At 34.0% G+C, this 23,203-nt stretch overlaps 1 protein-coding gene across 6 annotated transcripts in view; it reads right to left on the bottom strand.

Moving 5' to 3' along the window:
* Positions 1-23,203, bottom strand: part of LRCH2 (leucine rich repeats and calponin homology domain containing 2) — a 96,160-nt gene that overhangs the window by 30,634 nt on the left and 42,323 nt on the right. For 4 of the 6 annotated variants that reach the window (XR_007474709.1, XR_007474708.1, XM_049704489.1 and 1 more), the window contains exons 6-13: positions 18,065-18,198; positions 13,924-14,011; positions 13,513-13,624; positions 13,211-13,308; positions 13,056-13,114; positions 11,303-11,410; positions 7,447-7,524; positions 5,556-5,621 (exon numbers count right to left, since the gene is read on the bottom strand). Coding sequence is in view for 4 of the 6 variants with exons in the window: in XM_049704489.1 (XP_049560446.1) it covers positions 5,556-5,621; positions 7,447-7,524; positions 11,303-11,410; positions 13,056-13,114; positions 13,211-13,308; positions 13,513-13,624; positions 13,924-14,011; positions 18,065-18,198 (743 nt within the window). In the remaining 2 variants the exon portion in view is untranslated. The remainder of the gene's footprint in view (positions 1-5,555; positions 5,622-7,446; positions 7,525-11,302; positions 11,411-13,055; positions 13,115-13,210; positions 13,309-13,512; positions 13,625-13,923; positions 14,012-18,064; positions 18,199-23,203) is intronic. The other 2 variants (XM_004283974.3, XM_004283973.3) reach the window with 1 other exon arrangement.

A 23,203-nucleotide genomic window follows, 5' to 3' on the forward strand; every position in this document is an offset into this window, starting at 1 on the left:
TTTCTGAAATGGGGAAAAAGGCAGGAAGAGCAAGTTTAGAGGTACAAAGAGAAAGATTAAGAGTTATTTTGGAAAGTTAAGTTTCATATGCCTATTATACATCCAAGTGGAGGTGCTGAGTAGGTAACAGGTAATACAACTCTGCAGTGTGTACGTGTATGTACATACATACACACATGTACATGCAAATGTTCATGCACATATATAGAAAATTGGTTTAAAGGGGAAAAATACCAAAATATTAAGACTTCTCATCTCTGGGGAGTAGGATAAAAGATGATATTTATTTTTTCTTTGTGATAAAATTTTCCTATTGTTTTTAACAATAAAGCTACATTATTCTTATAATCAGGAAAAAACTAAAAGAATTTTCATTTTTTTAAAGAAGAAATTGGTGATTGTTCTGAAAATGAGAAAAGTGGAAGTAATAATTCTGTAAAAAAAAAAAAAAAAAAAGGCCAGGATTGAATATCACAGTTTTGAAGTTTGGGTAGCTGGGGCTTTCTCAAGAGAATGTTATAAACCTGGTGAGAAAGCTTAAGACAGAAATGAAAGGAACTGAGAAAGAAGGTAATAACAGAAAGTTCAAGGACAACAAAATATGTAAGATAAAGAATCAGTATTCAAAAAGGGAGAGAGTGGGTTAAATCCAGTTAAATGAAATTTGACAGAGATGAATGCTTCTAGACTTGGGTATGAAAAGTTATCTTATGCCTGAACTGAATTCTAAAAGCCTAAGTGAAAAATGGAAGAAGAAAGGGTAATCCCAGCAGAGATACCAGGATATAGAACACAGAGATGTGAAACTATTTTGTAATAAAGAAAGGAGTACTACTATTCCTAGCCAGAAAAGGTGCCAGTGGAACAGTACATTGGATGAGGCTCTCAAGCTAGGCAGAAATTCACTTCAATCTTGTGGGTTAAGCCAAATGTTTTAAGCTTTATCCTAAAAGTTAGAAAGAACTATTAGAAGATAATAAATGGGAGTCACATAGTCAGGCTTGTGTTTTAGAACCATCACTCTTATACCACCAGTACAGAAAACAGATTTAAAGGTAGGCCAAATTCAAGAAAGGAGATATGTCTGGGGCCTGTTGCAGTGATCCAGGTGGAAAAGACGGGGGCTGAACCAACACAACCGTAATAGGAATGGAGAGATTGGGACAGACGCAAATAATGTTAAGACGCTATAGTTTTCTGTGACTGAATGGATTGGGAAGGGTGCATAAGAGAAAGGAATTTCCAATTATTCCAAAGTTGACTATATAAATAGTGGCACATTCACTCAGGCAAACTATACAAGAGAATAAACAGATTTGGGAAAAGTAAGTTCAGTTTAGACTGTGAGGTAGTTAGGAAAACATATCAGTGAAATGTATGCATCTGGAGCAAGCAAAGTGCTCTTGTTGCCATATATTAAGACTTGGGGTTCTGGAGCCAGACAACCTGGTTTTAAATCCTCACTGTACCATTTACCAGCTGTGTGACCTTGAACAAGCTAAGGTAATTTCTGAGCCTCAGTTTCTCACCTATAAAATGGGGATGACAATAGTAACAATAACTCATAGAGTTATTTTTTCATAGAGTTATTATGCGGATTAAATTACATCATACATCTAAAGCACTAAAAACGGTATACATATTAACAAGCATTCAACAAATGTTAATTCTCTCTGTGTGTTCTTCTGTACCTACGCCCTAGCCTTGGACTTTTTTACTTCCAGAGGAATGACTCAGGAGTTGAGTCTGATGCAAATTTTCAAACCACCAAAAAGAATAAATAGAAACTTTTGATGTCTTCTAGTTCTCTGGAATTCATATAAGTGGATTAGACTACATATTCATATAGAAGAATTTAATAAAACCCGATTGAAAGGAAATAAAAATGACCCAAAACCAATGGGATACAACAAAAGCAGTTCTAAGAGGGTAGTTTAGAGCAATACAATCCTACCTCAAGAAACGAGAAAAATCTCAAATAAACAATGTAACCTTACACCAAAAGCAACTATAGAAAGAACAAACAAAATCCAAAGTTAGTAGAAGGAGAGAAATCATAAACATCAGAGGAGAAAAAAATGAAACAGAAATGAAGAAAATAATAGCAAAGATCAATAAAACTAAAAGCTGGTTCTTTGAGCTGGTTCTTCTTTAAACAAAATTGATAAATCTTTAGCCAGATTCATTAAGAAAAAAAGGGAGAGGACTCAAATCAGTAAAAGTGGAAATGAAAACGGAGAAGTTACAACTGACACCACAGAAATACAAATGATCGTAAGAGAGTACTACAAGCAACTATATGCCAACAAAATGGACAACCTGAAGGAAATGGAAAAATTCTTAGAAAAGTACAACTTTCCAAGACTGAACCAAGAAGAAATAGAAAATATGAACAGCCAATCACAAGTAATGAAATTGAAACTGTGGTTAAAAATCTTCCAACAAACAAAAGTCCAGGACCATGGTTTCACAGGTGAATTCTATCAAACATCTAGAGAACAGTGAACACCTATCCTTCTCAAACTCTTCCAAAAAACTGCAGAGGGTGGAACACTCCCAAACTCATTCTACAAGGCTACCATCACCCTGATACCAAAACCAGACAAATATATCACACAAAAAAGAAAACTACAGGCCAATATCACTGATGAACACAGGCGCAAAAATCCTCCACAAAACACTTGCAAACAGAATCCAACAACACATTAAAAGGATCATACACCATGATCAAGTGGGATTTATTCCAGGGATGGAAGGATTCTTCAATATATGAAAATCAATCAATATGATACACCATATTAAAAAATTAAAGAATAAAACCATATGACCATCTCAATAGATGCAGAAAAAGCTTTCGACAAAATTCAACACCCATTTATGATAAAAACTCTCCAGAAAGTGGGCATAGAGGGAACCTACCTCAACATAATAAAGGCCATATATGACAAACCCACAGCAAACATTATTCTCAATGGTGAAAAACTGAAAGCATTTCCTCTAAGATCAGGAACAAGGCAAGGATGTCAACTCTTCCCACTATTATTCAACATAGTTTTGGAAGTCCTAGCCACGGCAATCGGAGAAAAAGAAATAAAAGGAATCCAAATTGGAAAAGAAGAAGTAAAACTGTCACTGCAGATGACATAATACCATACATAGAAAATCCTAAAGATGCCACAAGAAAACTAGAGTTAATCAATGAATTTGGTAAAGTTGCAGGATACAAAATTAATAAACAGAAATCTCTTGCATTCCTATACACTAACAACAAAGGACAGAAAGAGAAATTAAGGAAACAATCCCATTTACCACTGCAACAAAAAGAATAAAATACCTAGGAATAAACCTACATAAGGAGACAAAAGATGTGTATGCAGAAAACTATAAGACTGAAAGAAATCAAAGACGACACAAACAGGTGGAGAGATATACCATGTTCTTGGATTGGAAGAATCAACATTGTGAAAATGACTATACTGCCCAAATCAGTCTACAGATTCAATGCAATCCGTATCAAATTACCAATGGCATTTTTCACAGGACTGGAACAAAAAATTTTACAATTTGTATTGGAGCCACAAAAGACCCCGAACAGCCAAAGTAATATCGAGAAAGAAAAACGGAGCTGCAGGAATCAGGCTCCTAGACTTCAGACTATCCTACAAAGCTACAGTAATTAAGATAGTATGGTACTGGCACAAAAATGGAAATACAGATCAATGGAACAGGATAGAAAGCCCACAGATAAACCCATGCACATAAGGTCACCTTATTTTTGATAAAGGAGGCAAGAATATACAATGGAGAAAAGACACCCTCTTCAATAAGTGGTGCTGGGAAAACTGGACAGGTACATGTAAAAGAATGAAGTTAGAACACTCTCTAACACCATACACAAAAATAAATTCAAAATGGATTAAAGTCCTAAATGTAAGGCCAGACACTATAAAACTCCTAGAGGAAAACCTAGGCAGAACACTCTATGACATAAATCACAGCACAGCAAGATCCTTTTTGACCCACCTCCTAGACAAATGGAAATAAGAACAAAAATAAACAAATGGGACCTAATGAAACTTAAAATCTTTTGCATAGCAAAGGAAACCATAAACAAGATGAAAAGACAACCCTCAGAATGGGAGAAAATATTAGCAAATGAAGCAACTGACAAAGGATTAATCTCCAAAATATACAAGCAGCTCATGCAGCTCAATATCAAAAAAACAAACAACCCAATCCCAAAATGGACAGAAGACCTAAATAGACATTTCTCCAAGGAAGATATACAGATTGCCAACCAACACATGAAAGGATGCTCAACATCACTAATCATTAGAGAAATGCAAATCAAAACTACAATGAGGTATCACCTCATACCAGTCAGAATGGCCATGATCAAAAAATCTACAGTAAATGCTGGAGAGGGTGTGGAGAAAAGGGAATCCTCTTGCACTGTTGGTGGGAATGTGAATTGTTACAGCCAGCCACTATGGTGAACAGTATGGATGTTCTTTAAAAGACTAAAAATAGAACTACCATATGATCCAGCAATCCCACTCCTGGGCATACCCAGAGAAAACCATAATTCAAAAAGACGCATGCACCCCAATGTTCATTGAAACACTATTTACAATAGCCACGTCATGGATGCAACTTAAATGCCCATCGACAGATTAACAAATAAAGATGTCGTACATATACACAATGGAATATTACTCAGCCATAAAAAGGAATAAAACTGGGTCATTTGTAGAGACATGGATGGACCTAGAGAGTGTCATACAGAGTGAAGCTAGAAAGAGAAAAGCAAAGACAGTATAGCAACGCATATATGTGGAGTCTAGAAATATGGTATAGATGATCTTATTTGCAAAGCAGAAATAGAGACACAGACGTAGAGAACAAACGTATGGATACCCAGGGGGAAAGGGGTGGGGTGGGAGGAATTGGGAGACTGGGATTGACAAATATACATTATTGATACTATGTATAAAATAGACAACTGATGGGAACATACTGTATAGCACAGGGAACTCTACCTAATGCACTGAGGTAACCTAAATGGAAGGGAAGTCCAAAAGGGAGGGGATATCTGTATGTGTATGGCTGATTCATTTTGTTGTGCCTTGGAGGCTAAAACAACAGTGTAAAGCAACCATACTCCAATAAAAATTAATTAAAAAAAAGAAAAAAGTGAACAATACATAGAGAATAAACGCAATCAGTGATGAAGAAACACATTATTCTTGACAGTAACAGTAATACGATATATGTTTGCTAAATGGATAAATGAATCTGTCATCAAGACAAAATGCAGGTATGAGTACAAAAAGATCAAATCCGCATCTTTGGATTTGTTTAAATCAAAAGTCAATTAAACCTGTGCTGTATAACACATTTCTTTAAAAAAAAAAAGCACATTTCTTCTCTAAATTATCTAGTTATATTAAATTGATATCAATTATTCAATTAAAGCCCACATATAGGAACATTATTGTTAAAGGATCAACTTTCATTATAAAATATTAACTATAAGTACTAAGATATTTTTATACCTCTTTTCACATTCCACAGTTTGTTTTGGCTTGTTTCTTGTGACGGAAGTTGAATGATTAAGAATCCTAGAAGTAAATCAACACATTAATTCCATAGTATATTAAAGAGAATAGTGTATATACATGATATAAAAGATGTCCATAAATAACTGCATCTGGTCCATGAAGATCTTTGCTAGAAAACAATATTTAAATGTTATTTAGATCAGATGCTCATAAGCGCACTGGCTATTATGAAGAAATGAAGTTCACCAACTCTTCCATGCATCTTCTCTTATAAACCCTTTCTCAAGGCTTGGATATCTTCAAGCCATGCTATTTCCCTGTGCATATCTAACTTTTGGCTGAGACAGAAGATAAAGAGATGCAGATTGTTTAGGTACCATCACAACTGATTTAGTTTTCCCAGGATAGCAAATGACAGGATCATGCTGATGTAATATCATTTTGCCTAATGTCAATAAAACTTAATTCAAAATGCAAAGCCAGTGCTAAAGTTCAATTCTTTAAAAAAAAACTCCACAAGTTTATTAAACTTTTAATAACCAAATGAAACAGTATTCGAAGAAAACCAAAAAAAAAAAAGAAAAATAAAGAATGATAAACCACTGTATGAGAGAACTATTTGTCCATAATTTTATGTAAGTCTAAGTGTTAATCTCAAAGTCAAAAGTAATGAATTATTAACTATCTTTCTTTAATATAAGTAACATATTTAAGAGTTCTTAATATTTACCCATTTACTATAGATATAAATGTTATCTTAATTTTCAATTTTAAGTTTAGTTTTATAAGGAGTAGAATATCTGCCTTTTATTCAAAATAATATCATCAGATGTCAACTATCAAAAGAATACACAGGAGAAAAGAAATTCCAAATTAAAGCTACATATTAACTATTAAAACACATAATGAAATAAATATAAGTGGGTAATTCCAGAAAGATGGTTAACATAAAGAAACCAATTTCCATTACCCCAGTTTCCTCACTAGCTTAGATCTAGTAGAGCCTCACCAGGAAGAAGTCCCAGTGAGGGGCAAAGGTCAACTATCACAAGCAAAGCAGTGTAGCTTTGCACCAAACAGTTTCGAGATTACTGACACCTTTGTGTGGGCAGGCACTAAAATTGTACTGAATCCCCAAATGCAGAAGAATTTAGATAATAAATTATCTAAGACTATGAGGAAAAATTACATCATTAAAGAGTGATTTTTAAAAAAGGAAGTAAATCCTAAGAGTTCTCTTCACAAGGAAAAAATTTTTTTCTATTTCTTTAGTTCTGTATCTATATGAGATGATGGATGTTCACTAAACTGCTTGTGATAATCACTTCATGATGTATGTAAGTCAAATCATTATACCAAACACCTTAAATTTATACAATGCTGTATGTCAACTGTATCTCAATAAAACTGAAAGAGAAAAAAATCTTAATTTAAAAAGGAGATATAGCGTGTGAAATATCCGGGGGGGCAATGTCAGAATTATTCCCTGGGAAGGGGAGGTCAAACTACAGTGCCCTTCACTGCAGTAAATTCTGAATTCTCCCCATACCATACTCACTAGTGTTGTGATTATTTATGTGTATAAGTCATATTGGAGCAGAAAGAAAAAAAGTTGAGATCTACTTACCTATAAAATATATTTTATGTACTTGAAAATTCTCCTATGAAAAATTTTGTGTATAATTGATATTTAATATTTTACTCTGTGATACTCAAAGTTAAAATAAGTGTCTGTTTTATCTAAATACCTCTTCTAGATTATTAAGACACTTCCCCAATCCAGGTACCAGTACTGAGTTTTAAGTAAAAGACTATATAATTCTATATAATTCAGCTGCATCAATCTGGCCCCTTAATACTTAAGGCGTCCACAAACTCTAGATACCTTGATGCACGTCCTGCTGCTCTGGTCCTCTGGAAGAGTTTTTCACTGAATGATGCTCTATAACATAAAGGTCTCCGTCTGTATTCACATTTCACGTACATCAACCAAACCAAAAGATGGAAGAAGTAAGATGTTTTGGGAGAGGATAGGGAAGTCATTAGTAAAGCAAGCAGAAAAGAAAGAATGGATAGATTTTAAGGGTTGAGAGAACTACCTGATTAGTTATAACAAGCTAGAGATTAACATGATGCTCCTCAAATTAGAGTTCACGTGATCAGAAAAAAAAAATCACATGAAAAGGTAATGTACATAATTTCTATAATTCTAAACCAAAATAATAAACTGCTCAAAATCTGATTTTGCTTTCCATGATCCTTAATTAATTATACTTCAATATAGCTTTTCATAATTACTTTTTTAAATTTAGCTATATCACATAGCACTCAGAAGCACATGTTTGTACAGTAAGTAAAAATTCTCAGGACACACCTAAAAGCTAATAAAATAATTATTAAAAGTAAAGACGTAATAGAAAATACTATAGAATAAGTTAGAAGGAATGAACATGCAATGGGAACCAGTCAACTGAAGCTATTCATTGCTTGCATGTATTATAATCCTTTCTTTAGGATGATAATCAAACAAATTTTAAGAAGCCAGTTAAACATCTACTTAATCAGCCATGTAATAAGAAAATCAGTATAAGAAGAGCAGTAGCCACTTCTCTAATGTTAACATACATAAGTAGAGTTGGTGGAAATTTGAAGAATTGGCTAAGTAATTTACAGAGCAACATTATTTTAAAATAATGATTTTTTAAGACAATAGTTTTTTATTTAGCTTCCCAAATTATAGTGAAGATAAAATTATGATTTGTGGAGATAAAATTATGATTTGTGGAACAGCTATTTTAATATAGACAAAGTCATTGATTCAGGGGGACTTCAATACACTCAAATACCAGTAGAAATAATCCAATAGTTTGACAAAGGGGATAAAGATTAGCTTTTAAAAATTTAACAATAAACTGTCAATACAAAGTAGTTTAATCTATGCATCTCAGACAAAGAAGGGGCAGTCTTCTAAATAACTAGGCTTCAGACTTTGAACACTTATGAGTTATCTACTTGATGGTTTATTTGGTGATCCTTTTCCCCACCCTTTTTGATTATTAATTCTGTGTGATATCTTCTTGTTACTTTCCTAGGACAGTTTCATCCACCGAGTACTAGTATAAACCTTCTTTAAGAATCACAGATATTTTAAAAAACAGTGCAAACTAAACAAGTGGCAAAGCTGCTCTAAGAAAATCATCACTAAACTCAACATAAGCAATTTTTAAATTGCCTCTAATTTTGGAGTACATGCATGGCTTCTTTTAGCTGAGAGTTAACACTGCATTTACCTTTGACTAGTAGCTAGCTAAAGAGCAGTTAAATAGTAAGCATACAGTCAAAGTAGGAGTCTTAAGTGGTACTTCCTGATATACAAAGATAATCTTACCCCAGATAAACTATTTTAAATCAAGACTAACAATAAACAAACAAAAACATTACAATGATTATGTTAAAACTTAAAAAGAAATTTTACAACTCCTGGTTGACTTGCAATTTTAAATAGCATTTCAGATTCTTCATTAATAAAGTTGGAATCTAAAACAATACAGTGTGAAAGGGAAAAACTACAACCAGAGAAGGTATACAAACTCACATCCTCTAAGGCATATATTCTTATACAAGATTACTTTTGACTTTTTGGACTCACTCAAATTTTAGTATTGTAACAGTAAACAAAAAATTTTAATTATCTACATCTAAGACATATAAGCAATAGCAACATATTTTAGAAGGAAGGATGAGATCATTTAATGGAGAAAACACTAGATTCAGCATAAAAAAATTCTGGGATCTAATTTAAATTGTCTACAGATTACAAATTTTAAAAGTAAAATGTACTCCTTACTTTATGAACAGATATTATAAAATTTTAATGCCTTCAAAAATTAGACATAGTTATAACATTAATGTCACTGCATATTAATATTTAATCCAAAAAGCTCTTATATTTGTATGCACTAACATCTGAAAAGGAGGATGAAGTAGAGAAACAGTTCAGAGAGAGAGGAATTAATTTTGTATAAATCTCAAAAAATAACAGAAATTATGTAGAGAGAACAAATTAACTAAATTAATGGTTCCTATTAGCTTTAAATTTGTTGATCTCATTTTCAAGCAATTATTTAACCAGTAACAGTATTACTGAGTACCTACTATGTACAGTGCTAGGCGCTGTTTTGTTCTGATTACAAAACTATCACAAAAACAAGACCTATGAAACATCATTTGATGTTGTATCTAGGCTAGAAAGAATAATTTGTCAGAGGGATAGATGAAAAACTAATACAACAATAGGAGAAAATTGAAAATATAGAAATGTTATATGTGGCAATGTTAAAATCTAAAATTATGCACTCAAATGCTATTCTTAACACAATGAGAGAAATGGATATTGTTGTGGGTTCTTATAAAATCAGTATTCTCTGTCCATAATGATAAATGCAATTTTTTCACCTGCCAGGTAGAGGAGGTAGAAACTCAACTATTTTTTAAGCTACACAGAGCAGGTGGTGGCTTGCTTCATCAAACCTCTTAAACCAATGGGGAGATCAATACTTTAATTATACTGAAGGGGGAAAACACACACAACCTCATAAGTAGCCAATTTTTAAAAAGCCCAGTTAAAAATGAATCATAGGAAAAGATTAGAAGATAAGATTCACAGAAAAGGGTGACAGAAAGTTATGGCAGAAGAAAAATGTCAATTGAGAGTGAGGATACATTAGATATAGATATAGAAGGGATAAAGATGAGTGATATTTTCTAGTATGGTTTTCAATTCTATAAATGCAGTAGCAGTGCAAAAAAAAGATACTGAGTGATTATTTTTTAAAAATAGTGGCCCCTAAAACCACACATCTGTCATTGAATAAGTTTTAATAGTAATTATTTTTCAAAGCATCTTTGAAATGCCAGTATACTTTTTTAAGCTTCCCAAAACATGGTCATGTGATCCATAAACATTTATTGCTTTGAATAAGTAAAATGCTTAGTAGTTATCCATGTTAAGTGCACCAAAATTATTCTTTTAATTTTCTCAAAACAAAAAAATCTCAGATCTGCTTTATTATTTCAAAACTATAAATTCAGTACTCTCAGTACATGAAGATGGCAATAAAGCTGACCCTCAGCAGCACATAGAACTTTTTCTGTATTAAAAATGGACCTGCACTGATTTTACACTCATTAACACAATGTCCTCCTCATTGCCAATAACACGCATTTGGAGAAAGCCCAGCCAGAGGGAGAAATGCTCCTTGACCAAGAAACAGACTAAAGTGAACCTGTGACTCTCAAATCGTCACACTGATTTAATCAACGATTATATAATTCAGTTCAATTTTAAGGAGTTTACACATATCCCAAGTAACTCAAAATCTGATAAAAAGCACACTATATACTTGTGACACGTACTTGGAAAAAAATACTCATAACATATTTAATGCTACTGTGAGCTAAGGTGAATATCAACAATTATTATTATTTAGCACCAGGAATAAAAAAGAGATATCAAAGCAATAATTAAATATAATGACTAGATGAGTATAAAGTATTCTGTTAATTGTATATGTAACTTTCTATTTCTCTCCTAAGAATTTCCTATTGTCTTTTAGTAGTTAGTCCCTTGAAATAGATCTTAAGATGGTCCTATTATTTACTGTTTATTTGATAATCTTTAAATACTCAGATTTAATGATTATAAAAGTTGCCCACTTAAATCTCATTATTGAAAAAGATACCTGTTCTTCTGCTCTTGCTGCAATAACTGAGCAGCTATTTTCCTCAAATCCGTTACTTCTTTCAAACCATCATCTTCTTCCTCGGCAAGTAATTGCTCTTTCCCAAGTCTGAAAGGTGACACAAACATGGTTATCCAAAAAGTAAGGCAGATGATATTTTATGCCAGCTTCCAAATGTAGAAACCATTTTTTATTTTTAATAGCATGTGAAAGCTAAAGCCCTATAACGTCCTTGTATTTAAAATGTTAAAATAAGAAATAAAGAATATTTAAGGAATATAAAAACATATCTATCCTCTCAATAGGCAACGTGGCATACTGGTGATATTAATATAATTAATGGCTAAAAGGTAAACTGCACCACCATTTTGTAATTTCTGAAATGTGTAATGGCCATAGTAATTTAACAATGCATATTCTCCATCTTGAGTGTAATAAGGACCACAGAGCTCTATTTGGCCTATCTTCAGAGATAGAAAATGTTATGAAAATCTCTCATTTTATCAAGCCACTCTACTCTTATCAGTTTATTCATTTTGATTTTCAAAATCTCTATGTAAGATGTTTAAGTAGTAGAAATGCAAAATAGATTGACAGACTGGCAATTTGCCAAAAAACACTCATTAAAATATATAGTTTTATCATTCAAACAGAACAAAGAAATTTTAAAATTGTCCTCCAAAGTCTAGTAATTTTACCCCAAAGGTATTTCATTTAAAAAATGGTACCAAGCCTAAGACTCTGTATCTTTACCATATCTTGCATGCCACTGGAGACTCAAGTATAGGCAACTGTCCTCATGAGATAAGGTGAGAAAGTAAGAGATGAATGAAATATAGAGTACAAGACAAAGCACTGTATCTCCCTATGGGGTACCAGAGATGATTAATTAATGACTGTTAAAAAGTTACCAATGAGGTCATTTGGGGGAAGCACAATGCAGAGAAAAGAGAAAAACTTGGGGATCAGAGAGAGAGAGCTAGGTTCACACCCGAAGTTCTAGTGGACACTAGCTAAGTAGTTCTAGACAAGAAACTTCAGTCTCCGAGCTTCACCTTCCTCATCTGTAAAAATGTGGACAATATCGACCCCACAGGATTTAGTGAAGATTAAGAAACATGGCAAAGCACATAGCACAGATCCTGGTATATGGTAGGTATTCAACAAATGCTCCTTCCTTCCTGCAGCTATGAAGTAACTTGAAGGAGTGACTGAAAAATGTGGTAGGTCATATTCCATCATTTCATAAGATAAATGATACAGAAAAGATCCAAAGTACAATTATTTTAATAAAATAGAGAAGTAAATACCCTTAAAATTACCATAACCAGTCTGATAAAACAGAAAGTGTATTAGACCAAGAGTCAGAACACCTGAGTTCCAGACATTTGAAACTCCAAGCCTCAGTATCCTTATTGGTTAAATTATGCCAATACCATCTGTTTTAAAGAGTTGTTAGATAGCTCAAATGAGGCAATGTATGGGAAGGTACAGTATTCTTCAGTAATAATAATGGGTGATATTATAATTACACTTATAGGGGAAAACAGAGTATATACTACACTCAACTTATATGTTCAGTATAATTCTCAGTTTAATTGAGGAATGCAGACAGATGAAATATTCACAAATTAACTATCTGAACTTAACAGGTAAATGAACAAAAAAAAATATTCGTTCAAGTAGAAATATCTAAAGAATATTTCAAGTATTAGTAAGTAACATTTCAATTTGAGAATTAGTGTGTGCTTACGTTTTTTCATCTCCCAATTCTTCATTTTTCTGAGATTTTTCAGGGCCTTTTTCTTTTCCCTTATATAAAAGAAAGTTATCATTTTAAAATGTATTGTTCACTTTTGTGAGATTAAAGAGAACATGTTATTAATACTTGTTCAAAGTTTTCTTTACCTTAAGGAAAGTGACAAATGATCCAATAGGTGCATCTCCCTGTTCAGGAACTTCTACATCATCTGTGTTGGGGTCAGTAAAATCATACACCTCCTGGTCTAAGTATAGATTAATATTTATTAGAAAATATGAATAGTAAACAGTATTCTCTGACACTGCAGTGCTTAGAAAAAAGTACATTTTCCCAATAAAAGAGTTGGTCAAAGATACTATAATTTTTTAAAGGCCATTTTAAATAAAATATTCATTTTTAATAAGAGCTATGTACATGATATAAAAATAGCAGACACCATATGAATTACCTTTCTGAGAATCAAGTTTACTTCCTACTGAGTGACTGTCATTTCTTGATGTCTGCTCTCTATTTGATTCTGAGACTTGAGAATGAAGGCTGATTGTGTCGTCATCTGATGGCTGAACAGAATAAGCAAAAAGTAAAAATGAGGCGTTTTAAACAAATGATAAGGATTAAGTTGCTTTAATATCACATCTTAAGTATAGAACATCTGATTTAAATCTCCAGTTTTCAAACCAAAAATTAATGAGGTTTACTGTTCTGCTTTTTAAAACGTGCATGTCTTTTTTTCATTTGAAGTCATAAAATGCATGATGATCATATTTTTAAGCAAAAGAAATCAAGTGTGTGCAAGTGTCTATTTCAAAGCTCTAATAAAATTTTAAAATAAAACAGTTCAGCAATAGAGAAGACTCACTTCCGTTGTAGACAATCGTTTCTCTCCGTTATCACTTCCAATTCCAGAGTCAGGGCCATGATTTTTATTTGGATAAAAATCTTCCATACTATGGAAATACAAATTCTAAGGGCAGTTAGGGTTTTCTTCTTAAATAGATAATACATAATTGACCTAAAATTTCCCTAGATAATACAGTCTTACACATTTTTGATATGTAGGATCCTTAAAGACATGAGGAGAAAAATATCAGATCATACAAAACACTTTATTCATGTCCCTCATGTAATATTTTTCTTTCATGTGCTCTGTTGTAAAAACTTAACAATAGCTTATTATTTCTCCTGAGAGATTCAGAAAAGCAGACAGCCCTGCTAGAAAATCATCTTGATAAAGACCTATTTTTATCAGTTTGACAAATTTCACCACAGAATGCTGAAATGTTTTTTAACTTTAATTCATAGAGTTTTTTCTTCATTATCTTTAAAAATATATTTTAGATTTGTAAATAAGGCCCATTTAGTAATTAACAAAAGAGAAAAAAGGCAAAAAAAAGTCTGTGACTCATTGAATAAGCAATTGTTTTGGTGTGAGGATAGAGCTGTCCTTGCAAATTTCTGAATTACAGTATGCCACCCAGGTTGCAAAATATTTTTCACTTTAATTTGCAAATTTACTATACACTCTACACTGACCACTGATTATGTGCCAAGAATTGGGCTAGGTGCTTTAAAGGTAATACCTTATACATTCCTTGTGAAAACTCTAGCAGGTTAGTGGTGCTTTTTCATTTTATGGAAGAGGAAAGTGAGGCCAGGAGGGGTTGAAAAAATTGCCCAATGACACGCAACTTGCAAATGGCAGTCTAAATTTGTTCCCAAGATTATCTAACACTAAAGTCCCTAATCTTAATCATTATGCTATACTCCCTCCCCAAATACTGATTTTATACTTTTCAAAAGTATATCAACAAACTTAGGGAAGCAATTACCAAGTGTCAAGGCACTATGCTGAACACCTGAGATGAGATGAATTTTAAAATGTTTGGCTTCAAAGGGCTCTCAGCCCAGAGGGGAAGGGAGTATGTTTATATGTTTTGAAGAATATGACAAAGGTAAATATAAAGTGCTGTGAGAAAAGAGAGATTAACTAATTCTCCTTGGTAAGGTTAGGAAAGGCCTCATCCAAGAAAGTGGCATTTGAGATGAATCTTGAAGGATGAAAAGAGGCAACAATTGCTAGCATTTGTTAAGTGTCTACATTGTGTTAGATACTATGCCAGGTACACATATTTTATTTATAATCCTTACATTATACAATTTACGCATTATTTCTTTTTACAAATGAAGATAATACAGCTTATAAAAGTTAACTTCCCAAGGGGAAAAATTATGACATTTACTGAATATTATCCATTGAACTAGTTGCCAAGCACACATTTAATTCTCACAACAAGCTTATGAAGTGTGTATTGCTAACATTTTAAATAAAGAAACAGGCTCAGAGAGATTAAATAATTTACACAGCCCACAGAGGAATTAAGAGAGAGGTTAAACCATGATTAGAACTGAAATCCATCTGACTCCACTGCACAATAATACATCCATGTACTATACTAAAATACATTGGTGTATTCGTAATAGATGATAATGATAATAATAAGCTATTTGTTGAGGAATTATTATGGATAAGACATTGTGTTAAGTACTCTATATACATTATTTCATTTAATCCTGACAGCATCCATATGGTTATTTCCCTTTTCATATATAATAAAGCTGAGAACCAGAGATATCATGACACAAGGACATACAGTTATTAAGGGTCGGAGAAGAGCTTCACAGGCATATTATGTCTGACTCCAAAAGCTGATGATAAGTATAGCTACTGTAATGCCTATGTAAAATAAAGAGTTTACAAAATAGTCAAGGCACAGAAAGTAGTAAGAACCATATAGCCAAGAACATGAGTGTGAAACTCAAAGTACGAGAACTGTGAGTGAGAGATAAGCACACTCAAAAGCCAACTCATAAATAAACTCTATTGACCTGCACTGTCCAATACAGTAGCCACCAGTCATATATGGCTATTGAGCATCTGAAATGTGACTAGTCCAAATTGAGACATGCTATAAATGTAAAATACATACTAGATTTCAAAGATTCAAAAGGAAGAAAAAGAATGTGAAATAACTTACTAATTTTTTACATTTAATTATAAGTTGAAATGACATGATATATTGGGTTAAGTAACATACATTATTAAAATTAATTTCACCTGCTTATTACTTTTAAGTGAGCTACAAGAAAATTTAAAATTACTTACGTGGCTCACATTGCCTTTCTATTGGACGGCACTGCTAGAGAACATCTCCAAAATATATCTCAATTCTGTCCACTCCTTTTAATCTCTACTGCAATAACCCTATTCAAGACCCCTTGATCTCTTGGCAGTACCACAACAACCTAACTAGTCCCTGTACTTCTACTCTTGTATACTTCCAATGTATTCTCTCTGTAAGAGCCAAAATAGTTTTTTTTTAACATAATTCAGATCATGTTATTCTCCTGTTTATAACTGTCCAATGACTTCCCACTGTACTTTAAATAAAATTCAAACTCCTTACCACAGCCTCCAAAGCCCCCACATGACTTCAGCCCTGACTACCTCTCCAAAATCAACTTGTACCACAATGCTTGCCTCCTTTCAGCTTTTTAACACAGCAAGTTTCTTCCTAACTTAACGCCTTTGCACATGGCATTATTTCTGCCTGAAATGCTCTTCCCCCCACTCTTGCCACAGCTAGCTTGCTTTTCTCCTTCCACGTCTTGACTTAAAACCTCACCTTCTCAGAGACATTCCCTGACCACACTCCTGAAACCTGTTCCTTTCTTTCAAAGCAGTCACCACAATTTGAAATTATATGTGTGTGTGTGTGTTCTTGCTTTATTTACTGACTGACATCCTCCACTAGAATGTGAGCTTCATGAGAGCCAAGGCCAATGTGTATATAATTAAATAAAACATACCCTGAACCTGCCGGTAGGCATTCAACTGATATTTTTATTTATTTATTTATTTATTTATTTATTTATTTTTGCGGTACGCGGGCTTCTCACTGTTATGGCCTCTCCCGTTGCAGAGCACAGGCTCCGGACACGCAGGCTCAAGCGGCTATGGCTCACGGGCCCAGCCGCTCCGCGGCATGTGGGATCTTCCCGGACCGGGGCACGAACCCGTGTCCCCTGCATCGGCAGGCGGACTCTCAACCACTGCACCACCAGGGAAGCCCCAACTGATATTTTTAAAATAAATAAATGACTAATACAATGAATGCTGTTACTAAAGTAATTTTTAAATAAATATAAAGCATACTAATAGAGATTAGTATATGAATTAATTCTAATTTTTATAGAATTGTTTGGTCTATTATCTTTTATAATATTAAACAAAATAATCTTTGGGAACTAAATTTAATGTTCTGATATTTAATTCTACTGAGGCAACAAAAATATTCAAGAAAAAGTCCTATTTGTGAATTCAAGAACTTGCACTGTTAACAACAGTATACTCTCATCCAACTCCAAATTATTTTCCATGCTACTAGACGGAATTATGTTTTCATAAAATTGTTCAGACCAATCTACATCTCGAAAGGATGAATTAAAAACAAAATATCAAATCTAACATTTCAAAATCTCATGAGTAGAAAAACACCAATATCATAGAGAACATCAATGGTAACTCAACTTTGATCCAGACATAAAGAATATGAAGGTGAAAGGTATCCCGAAATGTCTTGCTCTTCCACTAACCTCAGTTCAAAGTCAAATTCTACTTGTTATTTGAAACGTACAACAGAGTGATCACAGGAGTAAATTAACAGTTGTCAAGTGCTGAGAAATTAGTGTTTCTGTACTATAATGTCAAATCTTTACATTTTACTACTAAAAGCTTTAATAATAAATTTTTGAGAAAATTCCAAATGTATTCTAGTATACCAAAAGTTCATTCTATGATGGTGATATTTCACTTCAGCCAATTATTTAACACTGGGCCAATCAGTCTAAGTATATTCAGTATACCTGAGATTAATAAATATCTTTTATATAGAAAGAAGACACAATCATCATGAAATGAGACTGTCAGAATATTACATTACCTGTCTGTGAGAGGTTGGGAGGGCATTCTTTTACTCAATGATGGAAGATCCAGAGAATCTGGTTTCTTATCCATTCTGCAACATGCTTGGATATTTAAGTATTTAAATATGTGTACTTTACCTTTTAAACATATCTGTCAGTAAATAATAAAGATTTAATTATATAGGTCCAAATATAAATGTCATCTACCAATTTATTGATAAATTTTAATAATCTCAAATTATTCAGAGACATAACAATCATGAGAGATACTTTGCATATTTAAATAATTTGTACTTCTGACACTAGGTGAAAAAAATCTGACAACACTGATACCAACTAAAATTCTATTGCGGTCTCTGTTCTTATTAGAAAAAATAAGTTAATTTTTCTGTATTTCACTGGGTTTTTTGTTAAAAGCACAATGTACAAACCACTAAACAATATAAAATTTATAATTCATGAAAGTTGCCTTTATTCGAAAAAAATGAAAAGAAATATATTCATTGTAGTGGTGAGAACAGAAAATAATAATCCATGTAATTCTTTAAAGTAATCTCATCAGAATCACTAAGTCATTTGGGCTAAACACTGGAAGAAAGCTAATCAAAAGAATGTAAATATAGGAAAAATGAATTTGTTGAAAGGTGTGACGGTAGGCCAGTTAGAATAAAATAAAGCTTTAAATGGTCAATTCAACTAAGACAATATCCTGAAAAGTTATTTTCATTGGTGATAAAGAAAAGGAATAATGAAGGGAAAAATACTATGTGAAAGAAAATATTCTATATAAAAAAGATAGACAATGCACAGTAGGGAAACAGTAAGTCAGCTTTACAAAGGTTAACTACAGTCACCATAAGTGTTATCGAATAAATATTTCTCAAAAATTAGAATAAAAAATGTTTTGTTTTATGGGCACACATAACCTAGCAACACACAAAACAATGAACAAAGAAAACAGTAAGAAAAGTACATTAAAATGTAATTATCATTCCACGTAGAAAGGATAAACCTAATAGATACCAGATCTGACCTGACCACTGAAAAACTTCATTTAAGAGGAAAATTTAAAACATCTGAGCTATTAGAATATAAATACACTACCAATTAAAATGTATCCTATTATCTGTCCAAATTATTTTTTAAAATTATCTATTTCCAAATTAAATGATGGCAAATTACTTTCTTTTGTAAATTTAATTTATATCATAATAATTCATGTACATAGTTTTAAAAATCAAAGTGAATTACAAAACTGATAACAAAAACTTAATCCCCCATTCCACCCCTTTCAATCTCTAAGACCCAGTCCTCACATTCAACTCTTTCAGTTGGTTTCTGCTTTTTACCTTCATATTTATAAATAACATGGGTCTAATGCTATTTTTTTATTTTTCAATTATATATTTTATTTATTGAGGTCTTACTAAGGAAGATGAGGACTTAGATTCCTTATGTTACCACTACCACTGAGGCATGAGATAGATGGGCTCCTGGCTGAGCAGCTGGAGCCTGTCCCCTGTGGACAGATATCCCAAGATAAAGATAATGGCAGGAGCAAGGAGGAGCTGAGTCCTGCTTGGATGAAAGATAAAGAGACCATGTATTTCTCATTCTTGAGGTCAAGGAGACCTCCCCAACTACACATGCGCAGAAAGGTTCCTCAGAGGTCAGAGAAGGGAGGGGGCGCCAGACCATAATATGTTTGGTTAACTTCCCAGAAATCCTTGCACTGGAATCCATCTGGCTGAAAGAGGCATGCGCACACAAGAGAGGACCCTGAGTTAAACCAAATATGGACTCAGAGCCAGGCAAAGTGAGATGATTGGCCAGAGGAAACCCGGAAGAACTGCCCTATATAAGTGATTTGAATCACCTCTCTGGTGCCCTCCTGCTCATTAAGGAGGACGCCCACACCCTTTCTCTCCAGGTGTGTATCTCAGCTTTGCTTCTGTCTTAACAGTTTCTCTGTGTGCTCTCCCACTTGTGCTGTGTCTCTAAACTTTGTACCTGTTTTTACAGTTTTTGCCTCCTTGAAACATTCTTGCTTTCAAACGTGGCAAGAGCCAGGGAAACTTTGTTTCTAGCCTCTAGCCCCTGGTGGTCTAGTGGCTAGGATTCCTGGTTTTCACCCAGTCTACCCAGGTTCAATTCCTGGGCAGGGAATTAAGATCTCACTTCAAGCCATCGCTCACTGCTGTCTCCACAAGATCACCACCACTATCACATATCATCAAACCACCTTCCTCCCATCCCCAATCCCTACCAACTCATATAAACATACTTCCTCCCTCTTCAGAAGCATAACATAGTGGTTAGAGCATGGATTCTGGAGTCAGACTACCTTGGTCTGAAACCAGGCTCCACCATATGCTAGCCGTGTGACCTTGGACAAGTCACTAAACATCTATGCCTCTGTTTCCTCCTATATAAAATGAGGTATAATGACAGTACCTGTTTTATAGGGTTGCTATAAGAAATGAATTAATGCATGTAAAGCATTTTCAACAGTGCCTGGAGCATGGTAAGTGCCATATAAATCTCTGCTATTATTATAACTATGTCACAATTTTTCATTAAATCAAAATCCAGTATGTACAATATTATGACCAAGAAAATATTCACAGATGAGCTACACAGGTTAGTTAGATTACACTTCCTTTCTCCTGTAAGTTTTTTTTTCCCTAAAATGACTACTTGTCCCATTTTTTTCCTCTGCGTAATTTTCTGTATGCCTATTACTAATTCATTCCTGACTCTGACAGAACTGTAAAACATCGCTCCATATTGACAAACACATCAAGTCAGGTATCAATTTCTTTCTTCTTTTTCTATTTTCTTTTTGGAGACAACCCCCCTATTCCAAACTGACTTGTTGCTCTCTAGGTCTATGCATACCTGTTTATCTTGGACATGAATTCTTTCTTAATTTACTCCCTCATTTTGATATAGTATATCCTCTGCTAGCTTCCTAGTAAAGGGTGCAGGAGAGCTAAAATTTCTGAGATCTTTCATGTTTGAAACTTTTTTCTATCTTACATTTAACTGATAGTTTGACTTTATAAAGTTGGAGATATTTCCTCAGTCTTTGAAGGCATCATTCTAACATCTTCTAGCTTCCCATGCTGCTGCTGAGAAGTCATTCTGATTACCACCGCTATGAACGTGACCCATTTTGTTTCAATGGAAGCCTTTCAGTGTTTTTGGTCTTTCATGTTAGAAATTATTTCTGCAATATCTAGTGATCCATTGCTGTCTGTTCATTTTCAAAGTGAAACAATAAGAAGCCAAATGGAAGCTCTATGTATGAGGGAGAAGTTTATCAACGGTGAGCTTCACTGTCTAGATTTCAGACAGTGACTGCACACTTCTTCAAGGGCCTGCCAACGATCAGTATATCTATAGGTCTTTTCTCCTAGTTCAGTCAGTTTACCAAGAGAGAAATCCACCAACTCTGCCTGATATATATAAGAGAGGCTGCAAGTATTCTGGGAGCCAAGCAAGAGACATCTACTGGAGAGTCCCAGCATTCAGTATGTAAGCATTCACTGTTTCCAGTATGGGGTCTCACCCCTACCCACAGCTGTACCTGGAGCCCCTGACTCTGGTTGAGTCTCTCTATAGCTGTGCTGTCCAATACAGTAGTCACTAGCCACATGTGGCTATTTAAATTTAAATTTAATCTAAATAAAACTAAAAATGTAATTCTTCAGTCACACTATGTACTCTCAAGTGCTCATTAGCCACTTGTGGCTACCACACTGCAGGTTTAGAACATTTCCATCATCACAGAAAGTTCTAATAGACAGTGCTGCTCTAAAGAGTAAACTCCAGGCTTATATTGAGGCAAGGAACTATACTCATTTGGCTGCTGAGCTGAGGAGGAGAATCTGAGAGAATCCACCTACTCCTCAGAGTAGCTTCTGCTAGCTTAGCTTCTGCTAAGGCAAGGGAGGGGAAGTCATGTAGCTGTGGAGCTAAGGACAAGAATCAGAGTGTCAACCTAGACCTGTAGTATCAAATATGTTAACCACTAGTCATGTAAACCTATTTAACTTTCAATTAATCAAAATGAAATTAAATTGAAAATTTGGTTCCTTAGTCGCACTAGCCATATTTCAAGTACTCAATAGCAGGTGGCTATGGTATTAGACATCACATGTTATAGAACACTCCAATCATTCAGAAAGTTTACTGGATATCAAAGCCTTAGATATTCTACAGCCCTTCATGTTTTCAGTCTTTCATACCTATATTTGTAGTTACATGATTCCTTCAATAATCACAAAAGAAACAGTCAAGCCATTCCCAGGTTTAACACAGTAAAATCAACTTGCTTCTTGTTGCCTTCTCCCACAGCAGACACAGTTTCAGCTTTCCCCATCCTGCTAGGACAGCTACTACCAGGACCCCAGCCAGCCTAAAAAGGCACCTCCTTTGCAATGAGTGGAATGCACCTTTGTAGGAAGAAAAAGGCAACCTGTCTTCTGGATGTATACAAACCCAGTGCCAGGGCATGTAGCTTAGAAATAGAGTGCAGGCTGGCATTTCACTACCATGTGCCTCCTCAGCCAGATACTCTTGTGCCGTGTAAGTAGAGATCCTAGTTACCACTATTTCACTTATTTTCCATTTTCCAACATTCTGTTGCCATCTCTCCCCTGCTGTCCTCTTCTGTCTCGTTCTTTGTCCTCGTGGGTTTACAGCTTAGTGGATTCCTATGCTATCATTTTAGTGGATTCCATGTGGATTTAATTCTCAAACTAAAAGTATGAATTAAAACTTTTCCACTTGTATATTTTTCTTTCTGTTATGATTCCACCTATCAGTGCTAAAAATGTATTCCAATCAATCACACAACAAATCTCAAGTAGATATATACCTGAGTAGGACAGAGGTAGAGACTCCATAGTCTATCCTTTTAAAATAACATAGACAACCAGAATTATCAGTTCACAAGCAGAAAGTTGATATCTGGGTGATCCAAATCCTAATCTCTAGAAAGTACGCTAAACCTCCTGCCAAAGTGAAAAAGTCACTTCTCAGAAAAACTCTTTGAGACAATACCTCAAAAACAAATTGACTCTTAATTCTTATGCTTTTTGATTTACCAGTAACAGATATAATTCTTAATAAAAATAGAAGAAACAAGTATC

The sequence above is a fragment of the Orcinus orca genome, chromosome X (assembly GCF_937001465.1).
Source record: "Orcinus orca chromosome X, mOrcOrc1.1, whole genome shotgun sequence".
NCBI classification, from domain to species: Eukaryota; Metazoa; Chordata; class Mammalia; order Artiodactyla; family Delphinidae; genus Orcinus; species Orcinus orca.